The sequence below is a fragment of the Zingiber officinale genome, chromosome 2B (assembly GCF_018446385.1).
Source record: "Zingiber officinale cultivar Zhangliang chromosome 2B, Zo_v1.1, whole genome shotgun sequence".
Taxonomy (NCBI): Eukaryota; Viridiplantae; Streptophyta; class Magnoliopsida; order Zingiberales; family Zingiberaceae; genus Zingiber; species Zingiber officinale.
Window position 1 is genome coordinate 97,772,806 of NC_055989.1, and position 21,579 is coordinate 97,794,384.

At 38.1% G+C, this 21,579-nt stretch overlaps 1 protein-coding gene and 1 pseudogene across 6 annotated transcripts; both read right to left on the reverse strand.

Annotated features, from left to right (window-relative positions):
* Nucleotides 1-697: 697 nt before the first annotated feature.
* On the reverse strand, nucleotides 698-2,930 carry LOC122049321 (SPX domain-containing protein 1-like). 6 transcript variants are annotated; one of them, XR_006130925.1, is made up of 4 exons: nucleotides 2,766-2,930; nucleotides 2,471-2,656; nucleotides 1,949-2,018; nucleotides 1,110-1,135 (listed from the first exon to the last, which is right to left on the reverse strand). XR_006130925.1 is itself a non-coding variant. In XM_042610717.1 (3 exons), exons 2-3 carry the CDS (start codon nucleotides 2,541-2,543, stop codon nucleotides 789-791), a joined length of 420 nt encoding a protein of 139 aa, XP_042466651.1. In that variant the 5' UTR covers nucleotides 2,544-2,656; nucleotides 2,766-2,930; the 3' UTR covers nucleotides 698-788. The 6 variants fall into 6 exon arrangements, 1 of the variants encoding a protein (XP_042466651.1); XR_006130924.1 differs by having other exon boundaries at nucleotides 1,949-2,117; XR_006130922.1 differs by having other exon boundaries at nucleotides 1,949-2,157.
* Nucleotides 2,931-4,013: 1,083 nt separating this feature from the next.
* Nucleotides 4,014-16,623, reverse strand: LOC122048480 (annotated as a pseudogene).
* Between the last annotated feature and the right edge of the window lie 4,956 nt (nucleotides 16,624-21,579).

The following is a 21,579-nucleotide window of genomic DNA, read 5'->3' on the forward strand; positions in this document are numbered from 1 at the left end:
CGAACCAACTTGTTTTGCAACCTCTTCTTCCTGCAAAATAAAATTAGTTAGGTAATAATATATGAAGCATAATAAGTTTTGACAGCCTTCGGACTGTTCGGTCATGACTTTGAGTTTCGCTGAAACTCTAGGTCGGATCGACGCCTACTGTTCCTACTTTGGAGAACACATCCTTACCTAATTCTTTTAGGAGAGATTACCTTTTGCCATACCAGTCCTCTAGACCGTTTGGACTTTTGCTCAGCGTCCGAGACATTAGGACTTCATGCTGTGTAAGTACCCACTACAAGAAAAAAGCCTAACAACAACGGTTTTTCACCGTTGTCGTAGCCCCTTTCGGACTGTTGTTAAAGGCCGTGTTGTTAAAAGGGGTGCCCAAAGACAACAGTTTTTAACCGTTGTCTTTGAAGGCAAAGACAACAGTTTTGCAACGGTGAAAAACCGTTGTCTTTTCCTTCAAAGACAACAGTTTTTCGTCGTTGTCTTTGAGCGTCTACCTTTAATAACAGGGTCTTCAACAACAGTTTTAAACTATCTACGACAACGGTGAAAAACCGTTGTCTTTTTTAGATAAAAAATAAAAAAAATTAATAACAATTTTCCAATATTATAAATCATTCAAAATACTAAATTTCAAAATAAAATTTAATATATAATTTTCTAACATTCAAAAATAATATCTATAACATTATGAAGAAATTTCATAAGCAACCAACAAAATTTCATAAGCAACCAACAAAATGATAACACTATTAAAACAAAGGTAGAACAATATAACACGAGATTTTCTAATCTATTTTGACTGTTGAACTTTTGCTCCTAATCTGTTTCAAGGACCGCAGCGCTGCTACGGTGCTCTTCATGTATAAGCTCTGCATATATTTAATCTCCTCCAACTCTGGAACCCTCCCACCTGATTGTGCCGGCTTTGGCACTCCATTTTGTCCGTCGCATTCTGCTGAAATTGACAGGTTGTTGCTAGGGAAGAGGTGGCCGAGCATAGCCACACACTCCTTCACGAGTTTGTATAGGAGATCAGTTGTAAAGAATGGCTGCTGCAGCACCTTTTCGATGAAGGGCTGCCTGATAAGTGCTCCTGCTCTCTTGTCATACTTCTTCAGTATTTTCACTAGACCTGAATTCATCACAACAAGAATAATAAACCATCTAAATGAGTGCACAAATTTAAAAAAAAAAAGAACCATAAGAAAGGGCAGAACAGTTAATCAATAACACTCAGATAATTGTAAACTATAATTAGGCTCTGATCATGACTATGCTAACATGAGTTTCCTTGTTAACAAATTGAGAAATAATGGTTTGGAGAAATTAACAAACAAGACATGTAATATCTAAAATAAATGGGAGAGTTTGATACCTAAATAAAATCAATCTTGTTCAGTCAATGTAAAATCAGTTAAACTGCATTAGTAGTAGGCAAATAACATAAAATTTTCTGTTGTGGAAGTTATAATGAGAGTGGATTGATTGTTTCACCAATGACAAGAGAAATATTATTGTGCGATTTGAAGAAGAAATCCAAACATCTATTCTGCTGAATGCTAATTTATCATAACCTAGCAAAACAAATTTACCAAGCTACTCCAATGCCCTTCTTAATCAATCTGATCAATTAGTAAACATGATTGTAGAATAAAACCCATAAATTGCCTCTGAAGCGAAAGTGCTAAGTTTATACTGGACTGAATGTAATTCATACACCATATGGATTGTTTGCAATGAAAATTACAAGCTCCAAAAAAAAAACAAAGGTTTGGAACATAAAGGGATATCAATCCATCACAACTTAGATTGTTTGGAGGATCCACAGAAGTATATTAATTTACATGTTAGAATACTGAAAATAAGCTACAGTGAAATCTTTAATGTGTACCATGGACTACATAAGAATAGATCAAGAAAAAGTTGAATTCTTACGGAAACCTACCCGTGTAGTTAATTACGTGATCTTCTCCTTAGCCTTTACTTTCCTTTGAACATTCTTCCTTGATAGTGATCTTCAAAATTATATTAATTGTCAAGATGCATGCTATAAAACTGTTCAAACAATCACTTAGATAAAGCACAAACAATCACTTTGTTTGTGCTTCAAGATCCTACAAAGATTGAATTGCACATGGCAAAGATGTCGTCAGCCTGCAAACTTCTCGCTTAAATCAATTTCCAAACATGAAATACTAGTAGTGATATTGAACTATTTTTCTAGTTGTCAGTCTTTCTTGCAAAGGATGCAGTTTAATTTTCATTGACAGATAACATGTTGCATAAATACTTGACTTATGAAGTACTCGGGGATTAACTGTTGGAGTTATCTTTCAAATGTCGAATTAATGGAGAAGGACCTAACCTATCATAGTTTTCAAATAAAACATCTCAATAACCTGGGAAATGATGGGATAAAATGATTATCACGGCAATTTATATTAAACAAAAAGAGATTCCTACTTACATTGCAGGATAAGCCTATGAGTTTTTTGAATTAGATGATGATGCAGATTGACTGCCTTTTGTTTCCTTGACATTCTCTTTCATATCAGGGCAATCTTCATTTTTTGGGTTCAAGGTACTTGAATCCATCTTCTGGACCTCCTCTTTTGGGTATATAAAAATCTGACGGACCATAGCACAAAATTCCCTGCAGAAAATTATACAACACCAGTTGTCAACATATCCACTTTATACATAGAAAATGGAAGATATATATACATAAGAGAAGAACATTAGGAATGTAGAAGCATGCTTACTGCCAAGGGTCATCTCCAACAAGCATCATATCATCCTCATTATCAGTAAATACAATCATCCAATTTTTATTTGGAGCCATCAATTCTCCTTTGAATTCAAATAGCTGATCTAACTCCTCGATCAATTGGTCATAACCATCAAACTTTGTCAAGTCAACAGATCTTCCAAGGCACGACTCAATGAGGCTTCAGCCGGCGTTGAGTAACCTCTTGAAACAATATGGTAACCTCTTAAATGGTAACCTCTTGAAACAATATGGTGGCTCTTAAAGTCATGAACACGTTAAGGTTTTCACCAACTATAGTAGGAATGACTGCAGTAATTACCTGAAACAACATAAATATGTTTTTATTTGATTGTATAGTAGGAAGAAAACATTAAGATTTATACTACTGCTGCAGTAGGAAATCATATTGTTACTCAGTGTTCAAGCCTATCTATCGCAACCATCAATAAAAACATCAATCAATATAAGGCGCACAAAATTTGATCTCTTGCATCAAGTTGGTAGATTATACCTCAAAGTCTTTATGAATGATTTTGTTCATGTTACAAAGGGTTAGGATCTTGAATCTGGTTCTCCAAGTCTTGCTGCCTTGTGTCATCTCCATCTTCAACTCCAGCAAGGTTTCTGGCTTCATTCTGCTGCTGACTCTGATTAAGTTGGACCGAGCGCAAAGTTCTCCTAGCCCTCCATCTTAAATACTCAATGAGCATAAAGTTCATACTGATTGAAATACCAAACCCAGTAAATGAGGAAAGTAAAATGAAGAACACAGGGCTTACTCCATTTCGATATATCTATGCACATTCATTGGAAGAACAATAACAAATGGTACAACAGAACAATATTTCCCACAAATATAAACAATAAATAGGAGGACGTAAAATAATAAGAGAATCACAAAGAAAGTAAGAATATTGGAGAAATTTAAATCATAATTTTGCAGAACTCCCAAGATAAATCAGAAAATGGAGACTGATCATCAAAGTAATTGGAAAGTCGAGCAATTAGTTTGATACACCAGGTTTGACCATCTTTTTAGCTCTGAAAATTGTAGCCCGAGGAATCCATTTTAACACACGAATTCCGAAGGGATAAACATAAGAATTTGTGGCCAATAATTCACCGAGACAGAGTTCATGGATCGATAGCCGAAGCTAATTTAAATGAAAATTTGAACAAGGAAAAAAGAGGATCAGAAAAGCGTAAATTTGAAAATCTAACCATGAAACTTCTTTTTCGCTTTGATTCCTCCGAACTCATACGATCGAGACCTTTGCCCCAACCTCCTCGAGCTGCTTCTTGGCCTCTTCTGCCTCCTCTTTTGATGCGCCCTCCTTGAACTTCTTCGGAAGCCCCTCGATCAAGTCCTTGGCCTCCTTGAGGGGAAGGTTCGTCAGCGCCCGGACCACCTTGATGGTGGCGATATTGGCGTTGCTTGGGACCTCCTCGATGACCACGTCGAACGCGGTCTTTTCCTCTACAGCTGCCTCTCCTCCGGAGGCCGCGTCAGTGGCGGCTCCGGGAGCAACGGCGACAGCGGCGGGCGCGAAGGCGGAGGCAGAGACGCCGAGACGGTCCTGGAGGTGGTGCCGATCTCTTCGATCTTTGGAGAGACCACAGCAGGCGGGCGGACGAAGGTGGAGCGGCGACAGCCGCGACGGGGGAATAACTGGGCAGCGAACTTTAGGGCCTTGGAAGGGGATTCGGGCGAGGAGTAGAGCCAACGCTTCAACGACTATGAGGAAGAGGAAAAGGATTACCTGCTGGATGATATCAGTGGTGACTTGATTCCGGGAAGCGTAAGCTGCCATCATAGGCATCGTCAAGTAACACTTGGCTGGTGGTTATGTATGCGGGGAGAAGAAGTATCGCGGCGTCGATAGGCGGCGAGGATCAGCGTCGGGTTGGGAAGGAGGGGAAAGGGGAATCGACAGTGGTGACCTAGCCTCACGCGAACAAAAAAACTCTTTGTTCGTGAGTTTTTTTTCGTGAAGTTAAAAAAAACTATTATTTTTTTGGGATTCAACAACATTCAATAGACAACAGTTTAATAAAACTGTTGTATATTATCATGTAAGCAACGCTAAAAGACAACAGTTTTTTAAAACCGTTGTCTTTGACATACATTAGACAACAGTTTTTTAAAAATCGTTGTCTTTGACATACATTAGACAACAGTTTTTTAAAAACCGTTGTCATTTAAAAAAAATTATGGTGAACAACAACGGTTTTCAATAAAACCGTTGTTAAATGGCAAAAAGACAATAGTTTCTCGAAAAACTGTTGGCTATTAGGTGTGGTTAAATCTAAAATTTCTTGTAGTGACCCCATAGTAGTTTTGATGTGATCAACCAAGTCAAGTTAGGTCTTGCTGTGGTTTAATCCTTGTGTCTAAGTGTGTAGGAACTTAGGAGCATAAGAAGTCGAGCGAAAGATGCAAGTAATGAGAAGGATGGAATGGGAGAGAGTCGATGGGCTCGATGCGTCCGAGGGATGAGGTGCTACGGAAGAGTACGCTGATGGATGAGAAGGAAGTGCGTGACATTTTCGAGGGACGAGAAGCCAGAGCGAAAGATTGCTCGAAAAGATCCGAAGATGGGTTCAGGTGAGCCCAATTCCGAATGGGCTAAATCATCCAAGCGAATGATGCCGGAGCGGAAGCCCAGACAAAAAGTCAACTGGGAGTTGACTCTTGTCTAGGCGCCTGGAGCTACTCTGAGAGCCTAGACCACTTTGGTTCTAGCCAGAGAGCCTCAACTTCTCAGCGCTGTGGATCACGACTAGCAAGGGTCCGGGCACCCTGAGTGAGTTCGGGCGCTTAGAACGGGATAAAATTTTATCCCATGTCCATTGCATAGCCATTTGTGAGAAGATGAGATTTACCATGCCGAGGGTGCCCAGACCGTGCCATGTCAGCAAATTGTCAATTTCCACCAGTGGGCTATAAATAGAGTCTTGATCTTCTCCATTTTGAAGAACACACTCTATACTTTGAATCTATTTTTATTTTTCACTTCCAAGCTTAATTTTTGTGTATGAGGCTTCACTGCCTCCGATGTTTTGTTCGAGAAGGAGATCGTCATAATGAGCTTATTTGCCTTAGAGTAGCAATCCTCTGATTTCCGACCAAGTAAACTGTTTGTCGCATACTCCTTTTTATTATGTAATATTTCTTTAAGTGTGTAATCGTTTAAAGCCCGGTTGTTTGAGAAAGGTATTCGCTGTTTTATTGTGCAGGGCAATTCACCCCCCCCCCCCTTGCCAGCCATAAAGAACCTACATGCTGGGCATTCGATCCCCAACTAGTTCAGTCTTTCGCTTGGTGTCCGTGACCCCTGAGACTTTCACCTAGCATCCTCGACTCTAGGATTTCATCTAACGTCCTCGACCCACCAAGACTTTGCATAGTCCCCCATACCAGGACTTCGTAGCCTAACCGTAGCTTGGACTTTTCAATTACCTAGCCTCAATTAGGACTTTCCTGTGCGTAAGATCACTTAGGACTATTCTGCACACTTAGTTTAACTTGTTAGAACAACAAGAAACCTTAACTTTGAACCCTTTGTCATAATTGAAACTTAGGTTCGATTATTTGGTGCTTTCTACACCAACAATCTCCTCTTTTTTTATTATGACAACATAATTCAAAGTTAAATAAAACATAACTACAAAAATGTAACATAAAGAATTTGAGCATATGTAAAACAAAGTAAAACTGCTCTCACTTAATTTAATACTAAAAAAACTTATTAAGTTATGTTTGACGTAACTTTTAACCTTTCTCTCATGTATTAAAAAGAATACTAAGAAAATTTGTTTTAACTTGTAAAGATAGTACTTAATTTAAAAAAAAACTAACTTTTAATCTTTTTTCAAAAATTTAACTTTTAAGTTTCCCTGAAATCATCACTTTAACTCTCTCTTTTTTTTTAAAAAGGCTTAGCTTTAAAAAGAGTTGCTTTGCTAATCATTTAGCTAATTACTTAAAATCAATTTCTTACTTAGTTTTTTCAAAGAATTTTTTTGTAAAAAAACTTAGCTAAATACTTAGCTTCGAAAAGGATTCCTTTAAAATTCTGAACAAGTAATTGATTTTGAAAGATGTTAACTTATAAACCTTCTTTTGAAAAACAACTTAACTTTTGAAAATACTTAATTTTTGAGAATATTTCATTTTTGAGAATATTTCTCTCCTCCAAATAAAAATTTTAAGTAATTTGCTTAGGTTGTAGGAGGCAGTGAGCTTAAGTAATTTAATTAATACCTTGATTAATAATTATAACCCTAGAGTCCAAGCATGAAAAATATAAGTTTAAAAATATAAAAATAAAGATAGTACTTAATTTTAAAAAAAAAACTAACTTTTAATCTTTTTTCAAAAATTTAACTTTTAAGCTTCCCTGAAATCATCACTTTAACTTTCTTTTTTTTAAAAAAAAGGCTTAGCTTTAAAAAGAGTTGCTTTGCTAATCATTTAGCTAATTACTTAAAATCAATTTCTTACTTAGTTTTTTCAAAGAATTTTTTTGTAAAAAAACTTAGCTAAATACTTAGCTTTGAAAAGGATTCCTTTAAAATTCTGAACAAGTAATTGATTTTGAAAGATGTTAACTTATAAACCTTCTTTTGAAAAACAACTTAACTTTTGAAAATACTTAATTTTTCAAAATACTTAATTTTTGAAAATATTTAATTTTTGAGATTATTTCATTTTTGAAAATATTTCTCTCCTCCAAATAAAAATTTTAAGTAATTTGTTTAGGTTGTAGGAGGTAGTGAGCTTAAGTAATTTAATTAATATCTTGATTAATAACTATAACCCTAGAGTCCAAGCATGAAAAATATAAGTTTAAAAATATAAAAATAATTATCTATTTTTCTAATTTTTCATCTCATCTTTTTAAGTTATCATACATGTTAAACTTATGAGTTTGTGTGAGATTGAGTTAATCTTAATTTTAAAGTTGATTTTAAGTTTGAGAATATTAACTCTAAATTTTGAAAAATATTTAAGTTTGAATTTTGAAAAAAAAATATTTAAGTTTAAAATTTTGAAAATATTTAGGTTTAAATTTAGAAAAAGTTAGAATTTTGAAAGATATTTAAGTTTGAATTTTAAAAAATATTTAAGTTTAAATTTTGAAAGATATTTAAGTTTCAATTTTGAAAAATATTTAAGTTTAAATTTTGAAAGATATTTAAGTTTCAATTTTGAAAAATATTTAAGTTTCAATTTTAAAAGATATTTAAGTTTGAATTAAGATTTTGAGAATTAGTTAAAATTTAAAAATTTATCAAGATTTTAAAATTAAGAAAGATTAAATTTAAAAAAATTAATTATGATTTTAATATTAATTTTATTTTTGAAATTAATTAAGTATTGACAATTGAATTAAGTTTAATTTGATTTGGTTTAATTAAGTTTGACTAATTTTCATTTTTAACCTAAATTCATCTCACCATTTTCTTGATTTTCAATCAGGGGACCTTATGAGTTTTGTGAGATAGTTTCATTTTATCTTCAATTTAGATTAAAATCTAAGAATTCATCTACATTTGAATTAAACTAAGATTTAACAGAGAGTCAATGAAACATCCATTTCGATAATTGATTTCCAGGCTATGGTGAGGCACTAGGCTTTCTTGGGTATTGGAGTAACAACCACTTCTAGATAAAGCCTTTTAAAAAAAAATGAATATTTAATTTTCCTTCTGAGAATCCTTGGTTTAACTAATCAAGTGTTGATTAAGCCTAAGTCCTTATCTACACATCCTAATCTAAGCATGAATAAAGAAAGCAGTAAATCAAACATCAAACTAGTTTATTTAATAACAAAAGTAGTCTTTTTATTGGCTATCCCTAGATCATAATCTCGATAAGGTCTAGCAAGGTAATGGATTTGATCCTTAGAGATCCAATATTAAGTGAGTCCAACTTAATTAATCAGGTTAGACTTTGGAACTCATGCTTAGACTATGTTTTTATTTGATTGATTTACTAAAGATAGGTACGATCTGAATCTTTGTTTGGCCTTATATCTGAGTCCGAATTGATTGTATATGACTCTTTGTTTTCGAAGAATTAGATCAAAATTCTTGGAACCTAAAATGAACTGTTTTAATGAGTCCTTGAGTTCTTTAACTTGAGTTTTTAAATTAGAATTCTTTTCCTTAAGTTGTTGGACTTGAGTTGAGGTTTCATCTTGAACTTGTTTAGTCAAAGAACTTGGGTTAGTTACTTCCTTAAGGGTTGTTACTTCCTTTTGGAGTAACTTGACCCGATATTGGATTTGGCCAACTTTCTTAATAGGTATTAAATTAAATTTTGTAATTCATCTACTTGACTACTAGCAACCAGAGAACTTATAGTTTTATTTGGCCCTTCGAAAATAGATACAGATCCGTAGCTTCTTTTGGACTCGGTTTCTGATTCAGCTCCGGTTTCGGACTTAGACTCGATTTTGGCAACGTAAGCTTGTATTGGTAGGGTAAAGAAGTTCTCTTGTTCGTGTTCTTCGTCAAAGTCTTCCAAGGATTTAGACCATGTTGCTTTCAAAACCTTCCTTCTTTTTTACTTCTAGTTTGGACATTCTAGCTTGCAGTGCCCCTTCTGGTTACACCCATAGTAGGTCACTTCTGACTTTGTCTTTGTAGTTTGATTTGCGCCCGACTGCTTGCTCTTGCTCACCTTTTTGTTTTTAAGTACTTTCTGAACCAGTTTGACTAGTTCAGTGATGATTTCATCTTCGTCTTTGGAATCTGATTCGCCTTCAGATTCAGGTTCAGTTCGATACTTAGACTTCAACTTCTTGTTTGTGTGTTTCCCTGCAAGCAATACAATGCCTTTCTCGATCCGAGTAGTATTAGTTTGTTTGTGAAGTTCAAATTTAGAAAACAACTCATCTAATCTAATTAAGGAAGGGTCCTTAGATACCTTGTAAGCATCTACCATTGATGCCCACAATGTATTCCTCGGAAAAGCATTTAGCACGTACCTTATAATGTCGTTGAGAAGATCTTGGATGCGTGCATTCAACTAGCTCGCTGTCTCACCTTTTTGTATTTTTATATTATATAATTTATTTAAAATTAGATCTCGTTTACTTACCTTAGTATCGGAGGTCCCTTCGTACAGTTCGATTAGTTTCTCCCATAAGTCTTTCTTGATTGAGAATGGGTCAACTCGGTTCAACTCTTCCTTGGTGAGTTAGCATTGCAGAGTTTGGGTAGCTTTTGCATCGGCCTCAATGTTCTTCATTATGTTTTGATCCTAGTTTTCGCATGATACTGGTTTTTCAGTGCCATCAAGTGGTAGTGAGAAGCCGGTTTGGATTATGTTCCACATTTTTGTTAGGATTGTTAGCGACCAGCTAGAGTGGAGGGGGGGGGGGGGGTGAATAGCCCCTGCACAAATTAAACAAACAAAAATACCTTTTTTTGGATTTACAGCTTGATTAAAAGAGCACTTGCATAAGTAAGAATAAAGATGAAACTAAAAATAAAGAGGCACCGAGATTTTACTTGGTTACAACCAAGGAGGTTGTTAATCCAAGGAAGTTAAAGCACACTAATTTCTCCTTCAGACGGAGAAGCCTCTTACAACATTCAAAGCTCACAAAACAAAGCTAAACAAGAACTAGAAAGTGTATAAGTGTTGTTTCAGACTATTCAATTGTTCTCTTAGTTTCTGGGAGTAAGGCTGCTTATATAGCCCTGCTTGGGGCGCCTGGAAGGGTTCCAGGTGCCTGGAATGGGATATAAATCTATCCCCAATGCAATGTTCAAATGTCACATTGAACTAGATAAAAATCGGGTTCTCGGCGCCCGAAATGGTTCCGGGCACCCCGAACTTTACTGATTTTTGGTCCCGGTCTCCTGCTTCGGTTCCGCTCGCATCGGTCCAGTTCTTCCGCTCTAGTTCCTCTTGTTTAAGTGATTTCTGTCATTCGAAATAGGACTCACCCGAACTCAACTTCCGGCCTTCTCAAGCAAGCTTTCGCTCCGGCTTCTCGTCCCACGGAAACGCCGCATGCATCCTTCTCGTCTGCTCGCGTACTTTTCCGCAGCACCTTGTCCCTCAGACGCATCGAGCCCGTCGGCTCTCTCCCATGTCGTCCTTCTCACTAGCTGTGTCTTTTGATCGACGTCCTGTGCTCCTAAGTTCCTACACACTTAGACACAGGGTTAAACACAATAGGACCTAACCTAACTTGGTTGATCACATCAACACTACCTTGAGGTACCAACAATCTCCTCCTTTTTAATGTGAGCAACCCAAGTTAAGTCAGGGTAAGCCAACAAAAAGTAAAAGCAATAAATTTTACAATTAAGTGCAAAAGTAAAAGAATTTAAGCTACCTCCCCTAGATTTAATCTTTCCTTCTCCTCCTTTGATCACATAAAAAAATGGGGTACCTCAAAAGTCTAAGGGTTAAGTTTTTTTAACAAAAACTCTGAATAGTTAAAAAAAATCTTTAAAAAAATTTTGGTAAAGCAAAGTTTTTTATATATTAAAAAAACTTTGTAAGACAGATAAATTTAAAAAACTTTAAGTTTTGTTAAAATTTCTAAATTAAGTTTTAAAAAATGTTTGAGTAACTTTTTAAAGTATTATTTAATTACAATAAAATATTTTATCAATTAGTCAATTAAACATTTTATTTCATTAATTGGCTTCTGTTAGGACCGATTGGCTGGCTAGAAGGGGGTTAAATAGCCCCTGCACAAAAGCAAACAAAACCTTTCTCGGACAAATAACTTAATTAAAGTAACACTTGTATAAAGATAGATAAAAGAACTAAAAAGATGAGATTCACATATTTACTTGGTTACAACCGGGGAGGTTGTTAATCCAAGACAGATGAAAAGCGCACTAAAAATCTCCTCTGGGCAGAGAAGCCTCTTACAACATTCAAAGATAAAAAATGACGAAGTTAAATTCTTACAAACTCAAGCACAAGTGTTGTATTGGATCTTTCTTGTTCTATTTAGCTTCTTGGACTAAGGCTATATTTATAGTCTTGGTTGGGGTGTCTGGAAGGTTCTAGGCGCCTGGAAGGGTATACAATTTTATCCCCTTCACAATGGATCATGGTTAAACGTGATCTGGTCAATATCGCATTCCAAGCGCCCGAACTGATTCCGGGTGCCTGGACTCTTAAAGTCAACAATGTTGACTTTTTCCGATCCGGGCTCTCTACTCTGGTGCTACTTGCCTCGATCTTGGTCTTCCGCTCCAGCTTTGCTTACTTGGGTGATTTTGGCCAACCGAAATAAGGCTCACCCGAATCCAATTTCAGCCTTCTCCTCGAGCAACCTTCCGTTCCGGCTTCTCGTCCCTCGGAATCGTCGCATGCTTCCTTCTCGTCCGCCAGCGTACTCTTCCGCAGCTTCGTCCCTCTGATGCACCGAGCCCGTCGGCTCTCTCCCGTGCCGACCTTCTCGCTAGCTGCGTCTTTTGCTCCCCGAGCAATCTTTCGCTCTAGCTTCTCGTCCCTCGGAAACATCTCACGCTCCCTTCTCATCCGCCGGTGTACTCTTCCGCAACACCTCATCCCTCAGACACACCGAGCCTGTCGGCTCTCTCCCGTGCCGTCCTTCTCGCTAGTTGCGTCTTTTGCTCGACTTCCTGTGCTCCTAAGTTCCTGTACACTTAGACACAGGGATCAAAACCCAACAGGACCTAACTTATCTTATTTGATCACATCAAAACAACCTTGAGATTCCAACAATCTCCCCCTTTTTGATGTGAACAATCCAAGTTAAGCTAGGGTAAACAAATAAAGTTAAAGTAAAAATAAATTTTACAATAAAGTACAAAAAATAGGAAATTTAATTTTAAGTTATCTCCCCCTAGACTTAATCTTTTTTTCCCCCTTTGATCATATAAAAAATGGGGTTCCATAAAAATCTCAGGGTAATTTAAAAAAAAAATTGCATTAGTTTTTGAAGTTTTAAGTTTTGCAGAAAAGTTTCTAAGTAAAAAATTTCAAGTAGAAAATTTTCTAAGTTTTTTTTTTAAATGTGCAACTTATAACATAAATTTTGGTAAAGCAAAGTTTATATAATAACTTAAAATTTTTAAGTTAAACAGATGAGAAATTTTTCTAAGTTAAATAAATTTACAGAGAAAAATCTGAAAATTTTAAAAAATTGAGTAATTATTTTAAAGCATTATCTAATTTCAATTTCAATTTAATGCTTTATCAGTTAGTCAATTAAACAATTTATTTCGTTAATTGACTTCCAGACTGTGGCGATGTACTATGCTTTCTTGGTTATTGGATCATCAACTACTTCTAGACAAAACCTCTTAAAGAAATTCAACCGTTTAATTTTTTCGCTGAAAAGCACTAAGTCTAAATTAAAATTCAAGTTAGACAAGACTTTGGAACCCAATATAGGTTCCTTCCTACAGGATTAACCAAGAATTTCTTAGCAATATATTTCTTTGAAATTCTTCTTATTTGTCCTTATGGTATCTGAGGTATCAATTTAATCCATAGAATTTTCTAATATGTTGATTATCTGAGCATGCATGATTTTTCAAAATATCTATTTGTATTTTCAAATTATCATTTTCTAATTTTAATTTATCATTTTCTAATTCTAATCTTTTAAAATCTTCTAACAGACAAGATTTATCTAAAATTAATTTTAACCTTTTATTTTCTTTTTCTAGCATGCAACTATCTTTGGTTAATAATTTAACAAATTTAAACATTTGGTTAGATGGTAGAGACCGTACCTGACTTACCTTGTCGATTTCTGATCCTCCCCCTGTAGAGCTGCTTTCCTCCAACGTTGTTTCCCCTTCATCGATGCTTTTGATGCTTATTAAGGAAGAGCTAACTTCATCTTCTGGTAGGTACTCGGCTATGAGAGTTGTTCTGACAATTTCCTAGTTTTCAGCTTCTGATGACGACTCAGTGTCCATCGAGGAGTTGGAATTGACTTCAACTAGATCTTCATAGAGCTTCAAGAACTTTTCCCAAAGTTCTTTTCCACTTTGGTAGTTGTCGATTCTGTTGAGATCTTTAACCAAAAGTACACTTAAAAGATGAAATTCAACTTTACCATTTGATGTAAAATCGTCACGCTGCTTTTTGGTCCAGAGGCATTTTTCGATTTCTTCTCCGTTCATATTCTTCGATGCTTCATAACCATATTTTATTATTAATAAAATATTAAAATCTATTTTAAGAAATACCTCTATTCGTCGCTTCCAAAATGCGAACTCCCCCTTGAACATTGGTGGGTAGATATTAGCTCCGACCATCTCGTTGCTTCAGTCGGCCGTTAGTCCTTCTGAGGCGTCCTCGCTCTGATACCACTTGTTAGGACCAGTTGGCTGGCTAGAAGGGGGGTTGAATATGCCCTGCACAAAAGCAAACAAAACCTTTCTCAGACAAATAACTTGATTAAAGTAACACTTGCATAAAGATAGATAAAAGAACTAAAAAGATGAGGCTTATAGATTTACTAGATTACAACCGGGGAGGTTATTAATCCAAGACAAATGAAAAGCGAACTAAAAATCTTCTCTGGGCGGGGAAGCCTCTTACAACATTCAAAGCTCACAAATGACGAAGCTAAATTCTTACAAACTCAAGAACAAGTGTTGTATTGGATCTTTCTTGTTCTATTTAGCTTCTTGGACCAAGGCTATATTTATAGGCTTGGTCGGGGCGCTTGGAAGAGTTCCAGGCGCCTAGAAGGGGATAAAACTTTATCCCCCTCGTAATGGATCACGGTCAAACGTGATTGGGTCAATATCGCATTTTGGGCGCCCAGACTGATTCCGGGCGCCCAGACCCTTAAAGTCAACAACATTGACTTTTTTTGATCCGGGCTCTCTGCTCCGATGCTACTTGCCTCAATCCGGGTCTTCCGCTCCGGCTCCGCTTGCTTGGGTGATTTCGGCCAACCGAAATAAGGCTCATCCGGACCCAATTTCGGCCTTCTCCTCGAGCAACCTTCCGTTCTGGCTTCTCGTCCCTCAGAATCGTCGCATGCTTTCTTCTCGTCCACCAATGTACTCTTCCGTAGCTTCATCCCTCGGATGCATTGAGCCTGTCGACTCTCTCTCGCGTCGACCTTCTCGCTAGTTGCGTCTTTTGCTCCCTGAGCAATCTTCCACTCCAGCTTCTCATCCCTCGGAAACATCGCACGCTTCCTTCTCGTCCGCCGGTGTACTCTTCCACAACACCTCATCCCTCAGACGCACTGAGCCCGTCGGCTCTCTCTCGTGTCGTCCTTCTCGCTAGTTGCGTCTTTTGCTCGACTTCTTGTGCTCCTAAGTTCCTACACACTTAGATATAGGGATCAAAACCCAACAGGACCTAATTTATCTTGTTTGATCACATCAAAACAACCTTGGGGTTCCAACAGCTTCCAGGCTATGGCGAGGCACTAAGAATTCTTGGTTATTGGAGCAACAACCACTTTCTAGACAAAGCCTTTTAAGGAAATCAAATATTTAATCTACTCTCTGAAAGCCCTAAGTTCAATTTAAATTTAATTTATATAGGTTTTTGGAACCCATTATAGGTTCCTACCAACTGGGTTAATCAGAAATTTCTTTGGAACATATTTTCTAGATAGTTTTTTGATTTAGCCCCTATGAAATCTAAAATGTCAGCTTAGTCTATTATAATTTTGGATTTGAACATTTAAGCATGCTCGTTTTATTAAGTCTTCTTCTTGTATTTTTAATTTATCATTTTCTAATTTAATTTATCAAAATCTTCTACTAAACAAGATTTTTCTAAAATCAATTTCAATTCATTGTTTTCTTTTTCCAACATGTAACAGTTTTTCGATAGTAATTTAACAAACTTGAATAATTTTTAGGGAGGAAGAGATCGTACCTGACTTACCTTGTCGATCCCGTTATTCCTAGCTCCTCCTGAACTGCTGCTTTCTTCCGATGTAACTCCTCCTTCATCGATGCTCTCGATGTTCATTTTAGACGAGCTTGCTTCATGTTTATCTGCTTGATGGATTGTCATTAACGCAAGTCCAGAGAAAGCCTCAATCTCTCATTCAGACGACATTTCGTTCCACGTCGCCTTCAGGTTTTTGTGCTTGTTCGTTTGGATGAGCTTCTTGTTCTTGCCCTTGTCCTTGTTCTTCAATTTAGGGCAGTTATCTTTAATGTGCCATTCTTCATTGCAATGGTAGCATCTGTTTTTTCTTCTCTTTCTACCCTGCAGATGGTAAGATTTTCTAGATTTGAATAACTTTTTAAATTGATTTACCATCATCGTCATTTCTTCGTTATCGAGAGAGGATTCTGAATCTAGTTCATCCATCTTCGCCTTGAGGGCAATATTGTGCTTCAGCTCCTTCTTCGAATCTACACATATTGTTTCATGGACTTCAAATGTTGAAAACATTTCTTCTAAGGTGACAGATTCTAAATCTTTAGATATATAATAAACATCTACTAATGATGCCCCATCGGTAGTTCTAGAAAATGCATTGAGCGCATACATTAGCGAATCTCGGTTGTTTACCTTATCTCCGAGATTCGTGAGTCCAGTGATTAGTTCCTTCATTCTCGAGTGAAGATGTGCAACAGTTTCTTCTGCTTCCTTTTATATTACTCAGTTGGTTCCTTAGCAGATCCCATCTCACAAGCTTGGCTTCAGATGCCCCTTCTTATAGCTCAAGGAACTTCTCCCAAAGCTCCTATGCTGAGTTATAGGTGTCGATCTGGTTGACTTCTTATGACAGTAGGACTCTCAACAAATGGAACTCTGCTTTATCGTTTGCCATGAAGTCGGCCTGCTCCTTCTTCATCCATTGGCATTCTTCCTTACCTTCAGGTGTTACAAAACCGAATTTCATCATTAAAAGCAATTCAAAATCGATTTTAAAAAATACCTCCATTTTCTTTTTCTAGCTCGTGAATTCCCCCTCAAACTTCAGTGGGTGGATGCTCGATCCGGCCATCTCGTGTGCTTCGCTCGGCAGTTAGACCTCCTGAAGCGAACCCACTCTGATACCACTTATTAGGACCATTGGTGGCCAGCTAGAGGGGGGTGAATAGTCCCTGCACAAATTAAACAAACAAAAATACCTTTCTTGGATTTACAGCTTGATTGAAAGAGCACTTGCATAAGTAAGAATGAAGAAGAAACTAAAAAGATAGAGAGAGGCACCGAGATTTTACTTATTTACAACCGGGGAGGTTGTTAATCCAAGGAAGTTAAAGCGCACTAATTTCTCCTTCAGGTGGATAAACCTCTTACAGCATTCAAAGCTCACAAAACAAAGCTAAACAAAAACTAGGAAGTATATAAGTATTGTTTCAAACTAGTTAGTTGTTCTCTTAGTTTCTGGGAGCAGGGCTGCTTATATAGCCCTGCTCGGGGCGCCTGGAAGGGTTCCAGGCGCTTGGAATGGGATGGAAATATATCCTCAACGTAACGTTCAAATGTCACGTTGAACTGGATAAAAATCGGGTTCCAGGTGCCCGGAATGGTTTCGGGCACCCCAGACTGGTCCGAGCGCCCTGACTTACTCCGGGCGCCTTGGACTGGTTCTAGCGCCTTGGACTGGTCTGGGCGCCTCGGGGCCAAAAATTAGTCCTTTGCTGATTTTTGGTCCCGGTCTCCTGTTTCGGTTCCACTCGTATCGGTCCGGGTCTTCTACTCCGGTTCCACTTGTTTGGGTGATTTCTGCCATCCGGAATAGAGCTCACCAGAACCCAACTTCCGGCCTTCTCGAGCAAGCTTCCACTCTGGCTTCTCGTCCCTCGGAAACGTTGCGCACCTCCTTCTCATCTGCCTGTGTACTCTTCCACGGCACCTCATCCCCTCAGACACACCGAGCCCGTCGGCTCTCTCTCGTGCCGTCCTTTTCGCTAGCTACGTCTTTTGCTCAACGTCTTGTGCTCCTATGTTTCTGCACACTTAGACACATGGTTAAACACAAAGGACCTAACCTGACTTGGTTGATCACAATAAAACTACCTTGGGGTACCAATAATTTCGACTTGCATCTTCAAGTGGTACTCCATCTGACCTTTCTAGTAATCGAAGTCCTCACCGGAGAAAAGAGGCGGGTGAATGGTACTATAGCCTTCTTGGTGGGCTATTGATAGAAAAAATCTCGCACACAGAAAAAGAACGGCGAATGTTCCAAGACTAGGTTTTGAATTAGTAGTGCGTGATAAAGAAAAACTAAGAACTCGAGTGGTGTTACATCAATTTTGAGAAATGATAAACTCAATTATGGAAAATTGATTAGAAGGAGTGTTAGCATCGATTCCAATCAACTCCGAAAATTTCAAAAAATACTATGAAAAAAATACTTGAATGGTGGTTTCACCGATTCAAAGCGACCATGATCTGATACAAATTGTAGAATCGAAAGAACTAGAGCAGGTGAATAGCGCTCGTGACTTTTATGTTTTTTGGAAAGTGTTCGATCAGTTAAAACACGTAGCGGAAAATGGAAAGTAAAAAAAACAAACAACACGCTAACACACCTAAGTTTTATTTGGTTAGGAGCCTGTGACGACTCTTACTCCAAACCTCACACTCGTTGAGTGCTTTCGATGGGAAATCACTATTAGTTTGAAAGAGTACAAGTAGAGATTTACAAGTTTTGAAGAACTGCAATAATTTAAATGTACTCACAATTTAGAGATTTGAAGAATTGAGCCTTCGGTTGTCGAACTAGTGTTTGGGCATCATAGAAGCGTTTTCTGAGCAGTGCGCAGGAGAGAAACTTCTTTGAATTGATGTATACAAGCTACTCATTGAAGCCTCTTTTTATAGCCCCGTCCGGGCGCCTGGATCCCTTCCCAGGTGCTTGGACTATGATGACATGGCGAGCTCTTGTTGAAACTTCATCGTCGAAGTTTATTTACGTCTGGGTGCTTGGACCTCCTCCGGGACCCTGGACCGCTGACATGGATCGGCTAGTCATCGCACTCCAACTCAGTGTGTCGATGAGTTTTGGTTCGGGTGTCTGGAGCAACTCAGGGTGCCCTGACTGCCCGGGTGCCTGGCCATGCACCCACCCCTGGCGCTACGAAGCTTGCCCGGGCGCCCGGACCAACTTATTTGCAACCTCTTCTTCCTACAAAATAAAGTTAGGCCAGACGATAATATATAAAGCATAATAAGTTTTGACAGCCTTCGGATTGTCCAATCCTGACTTTGAATTTCGCTGAAACTCTAGGTCGGATCGATGCCTACTATTCCCTATTCGGGGAACGCGTCCTCACCTACTCCTCTCAGGAGAGATTATCTTTTGCTAAATTAGTCTTCTAGACTGTCTGGACTTTTGCTCAACTTCCAAGATATCAAGACTTTATGCTGGACATCCGATCACCGACTCATCCAGTCTTCCGCCTGGTGTCTGTGACCCTCAAGACTTTCACCTAGCGTCCTTGACTGTAGGATTTCGTCTAACATCCTCGACCCGCTAAGACTTTATCTAGTCTCCTGGACCAGGACTTCGTCGCCTAACTACAGCTAGAACTTTCCACTTGCCTAGCCTCAACTAAGACTTTCCTTTGCCTAGGATCACTTATACTTTTCTGCACACTTAGTTTAACTAATTACTACCCATATTTTATTATGTTGTGCTAATTCTATTTTGTAGGAAAAATATTTTTTCTATTGCCTGGAATAACCTTTTCTTGCAGGGAGGAAACTGCTAAAGAAAAGGAGTCCAGGCGCTCGGAGCAGTCGCGCCCAGGCAGGTGCCGGGGGCACCTAGGCGGTCCAGACGCCCGAAGTCGATCCAGGTGCCCGGACCCAAAAAATCATCCACAAGCTGATGTGGAGCGGGTCGATTAGCTGAGCCACATGGTCCAGGTGCTCGGAGGGGTTCCAAGTGCCTAGAATGGACCTATTTAAAGGCCTTCAACCAGGAGCTTCAAAACAAGAACAACTACGACTTTCACTCTTGCTCGGTGCTCTGAAAAAGCTCCTACGACGTTGCGACGTTGTGACGCTCCTCCGACAATCAGCGATCAAGACTTTCTTACTTTCTTTGTTATCGGTAATTTTAATATATAGTTCCTGTACTCAATTTATAACCATTCGAACTATTAGTGGATTGCCCAATGAAAGTATTCGATAAGTGCGAGCCTTAGAGTAGGAGTAGTCGAAGACTCTTAACCAAATAAAATTAACTTGTGTTAGCATTGTCTTTTTACTTTCATTTTCCATTGCATAATTTAATTTTAAATCGTGATTTTTCGACGAATACTATTCAACTCCCAATGTCTTTTCGATTCTACACAGTATGGTGAGGTAAATTCTAAATCTAAGTTCTTATGAAATTCGACTTCTGACTATTATACTAAAAATATCATACGTTAATCATCCACACTAATTAACTTAGACTTGAGTTTGAGCTTGACCTTAAGCGGGAGATCAAGTAGAGTACGGTCTAGAGTGGCCTTAGCCCCAGCATCCTACGGTGCTGTTAATTAAGGTGGACCTGAACCGTGACAAGTGGCTCATTGGCACTTAACCCGGCCACTTCCACGAGTGATATGCAAAACCGTTCATCGAAAGGTAACGCATCTATCTGTCAAAACTGAATCGAAAAGAAAGAAACCAAATTGCTAAAAATAACAGGACAAAAATTAAAAATTAAAAGAGCATCCTAAATTAATAGAAACATAATATCATCGCCGTTTTTCTAAAATAAAATTAAATGAGCGCCCTTAAAAAAAAGAATTCTCCATATCTTAAAACTACTCATGAATTCTATGAAAGGGTAGAAATTTCTAAAATAAAATTAAATGAGCGCCCTTAAAAAAAAAAAGAATGCTCCATATCTTAAAACTACTCATGAATTCTATGAAAGGGTAGAAATTATCGGTTAGCTTCTATAAGTTTTAGAAACTAGAATATGAAAGTTGCTATACGGTCTAAAAGTTAGATGTTAATTTATACACGCTCTTAAATTATGCTCAATTGAAATGAAATGAGTGCTATAGAATTCTTATCGTGTGATTTATTTATTCGTTGAAATATTATTTTAATAACTATTACTAAAAATTTTAAAATTAAAATAATATAAAATTATCATTGTAAAAATTAGCAACTGCGTCTATAATGATAAAAATAAGCAATCTAATTTTTATAGGGTCAAATAATGTGATAATATTTTGTAAAAATTAATTATTAGTTTCAATACGTTCTAAGGGCGTGTTTGGTTCAGGGTTATCGCTGATAACCTTAGTTGGTTATCAACGATAACCTTGTTTGGTTTAAGTAATTGGTGATTCCTGGTGATACAACATTTCCGCCACATCAGCAATTAGGGAATAGAACCAGGAATCACAAACCCTTGAAAATCTTAGGTTTTCTACGATTCCGGGGTTATCAATATTTTTTTTCCAAAATTACCCTTCGAATCACAAAGCAAAGGTTTTGTCTCGACGTCGCCACAGCTGCGATTGGGAGCACATTTGCCATTTGCTTTGCTCGTCTAGACGTCGCCACAGCTGCGATTGGGAGCACCGTTTCCTTCTTGATCAATGGTGTCCCCAGGTAGACGGCGGAAGATACGTTGTCAGCGGTGCGCGAAGGAGGAAGCATGCCTGCGGAGTGGCCCCAGGCAGACAGCGGAAGAGGAAGCACACCTACGGAAGAGGAAGCACGCCTGCGAGTGGCCCCAGGCAGACGGCGGAAGATACATTGTCAGCGGTGCACGAAGGAGGAAGCATGCCTGCGGAGGGAGCAGCGACCCAAGGTGCAGACGGCAGAGGGAGACGGTGGCAACGGTGTGCGAAGGAGGAAACACGCCTGCGGAGGGAGCAGTAGCACAAGG

Coding starts and splice junctions, on each gene's coding strand:
- LOC122049321 (XM_042610717.1), bottom strand. CDS start 2,543: ATGTCAAGGAAACAAAAGGCAGTCAATCTGCATCATCATCTAATTCAA. Junction 1,136..2,470: donor TCATAGGCTTATCCTGCAAT/GTAAGTAGGAAT, acceptor TGATGAATTCAG/GTCTAGTGAAAATACTGAAG.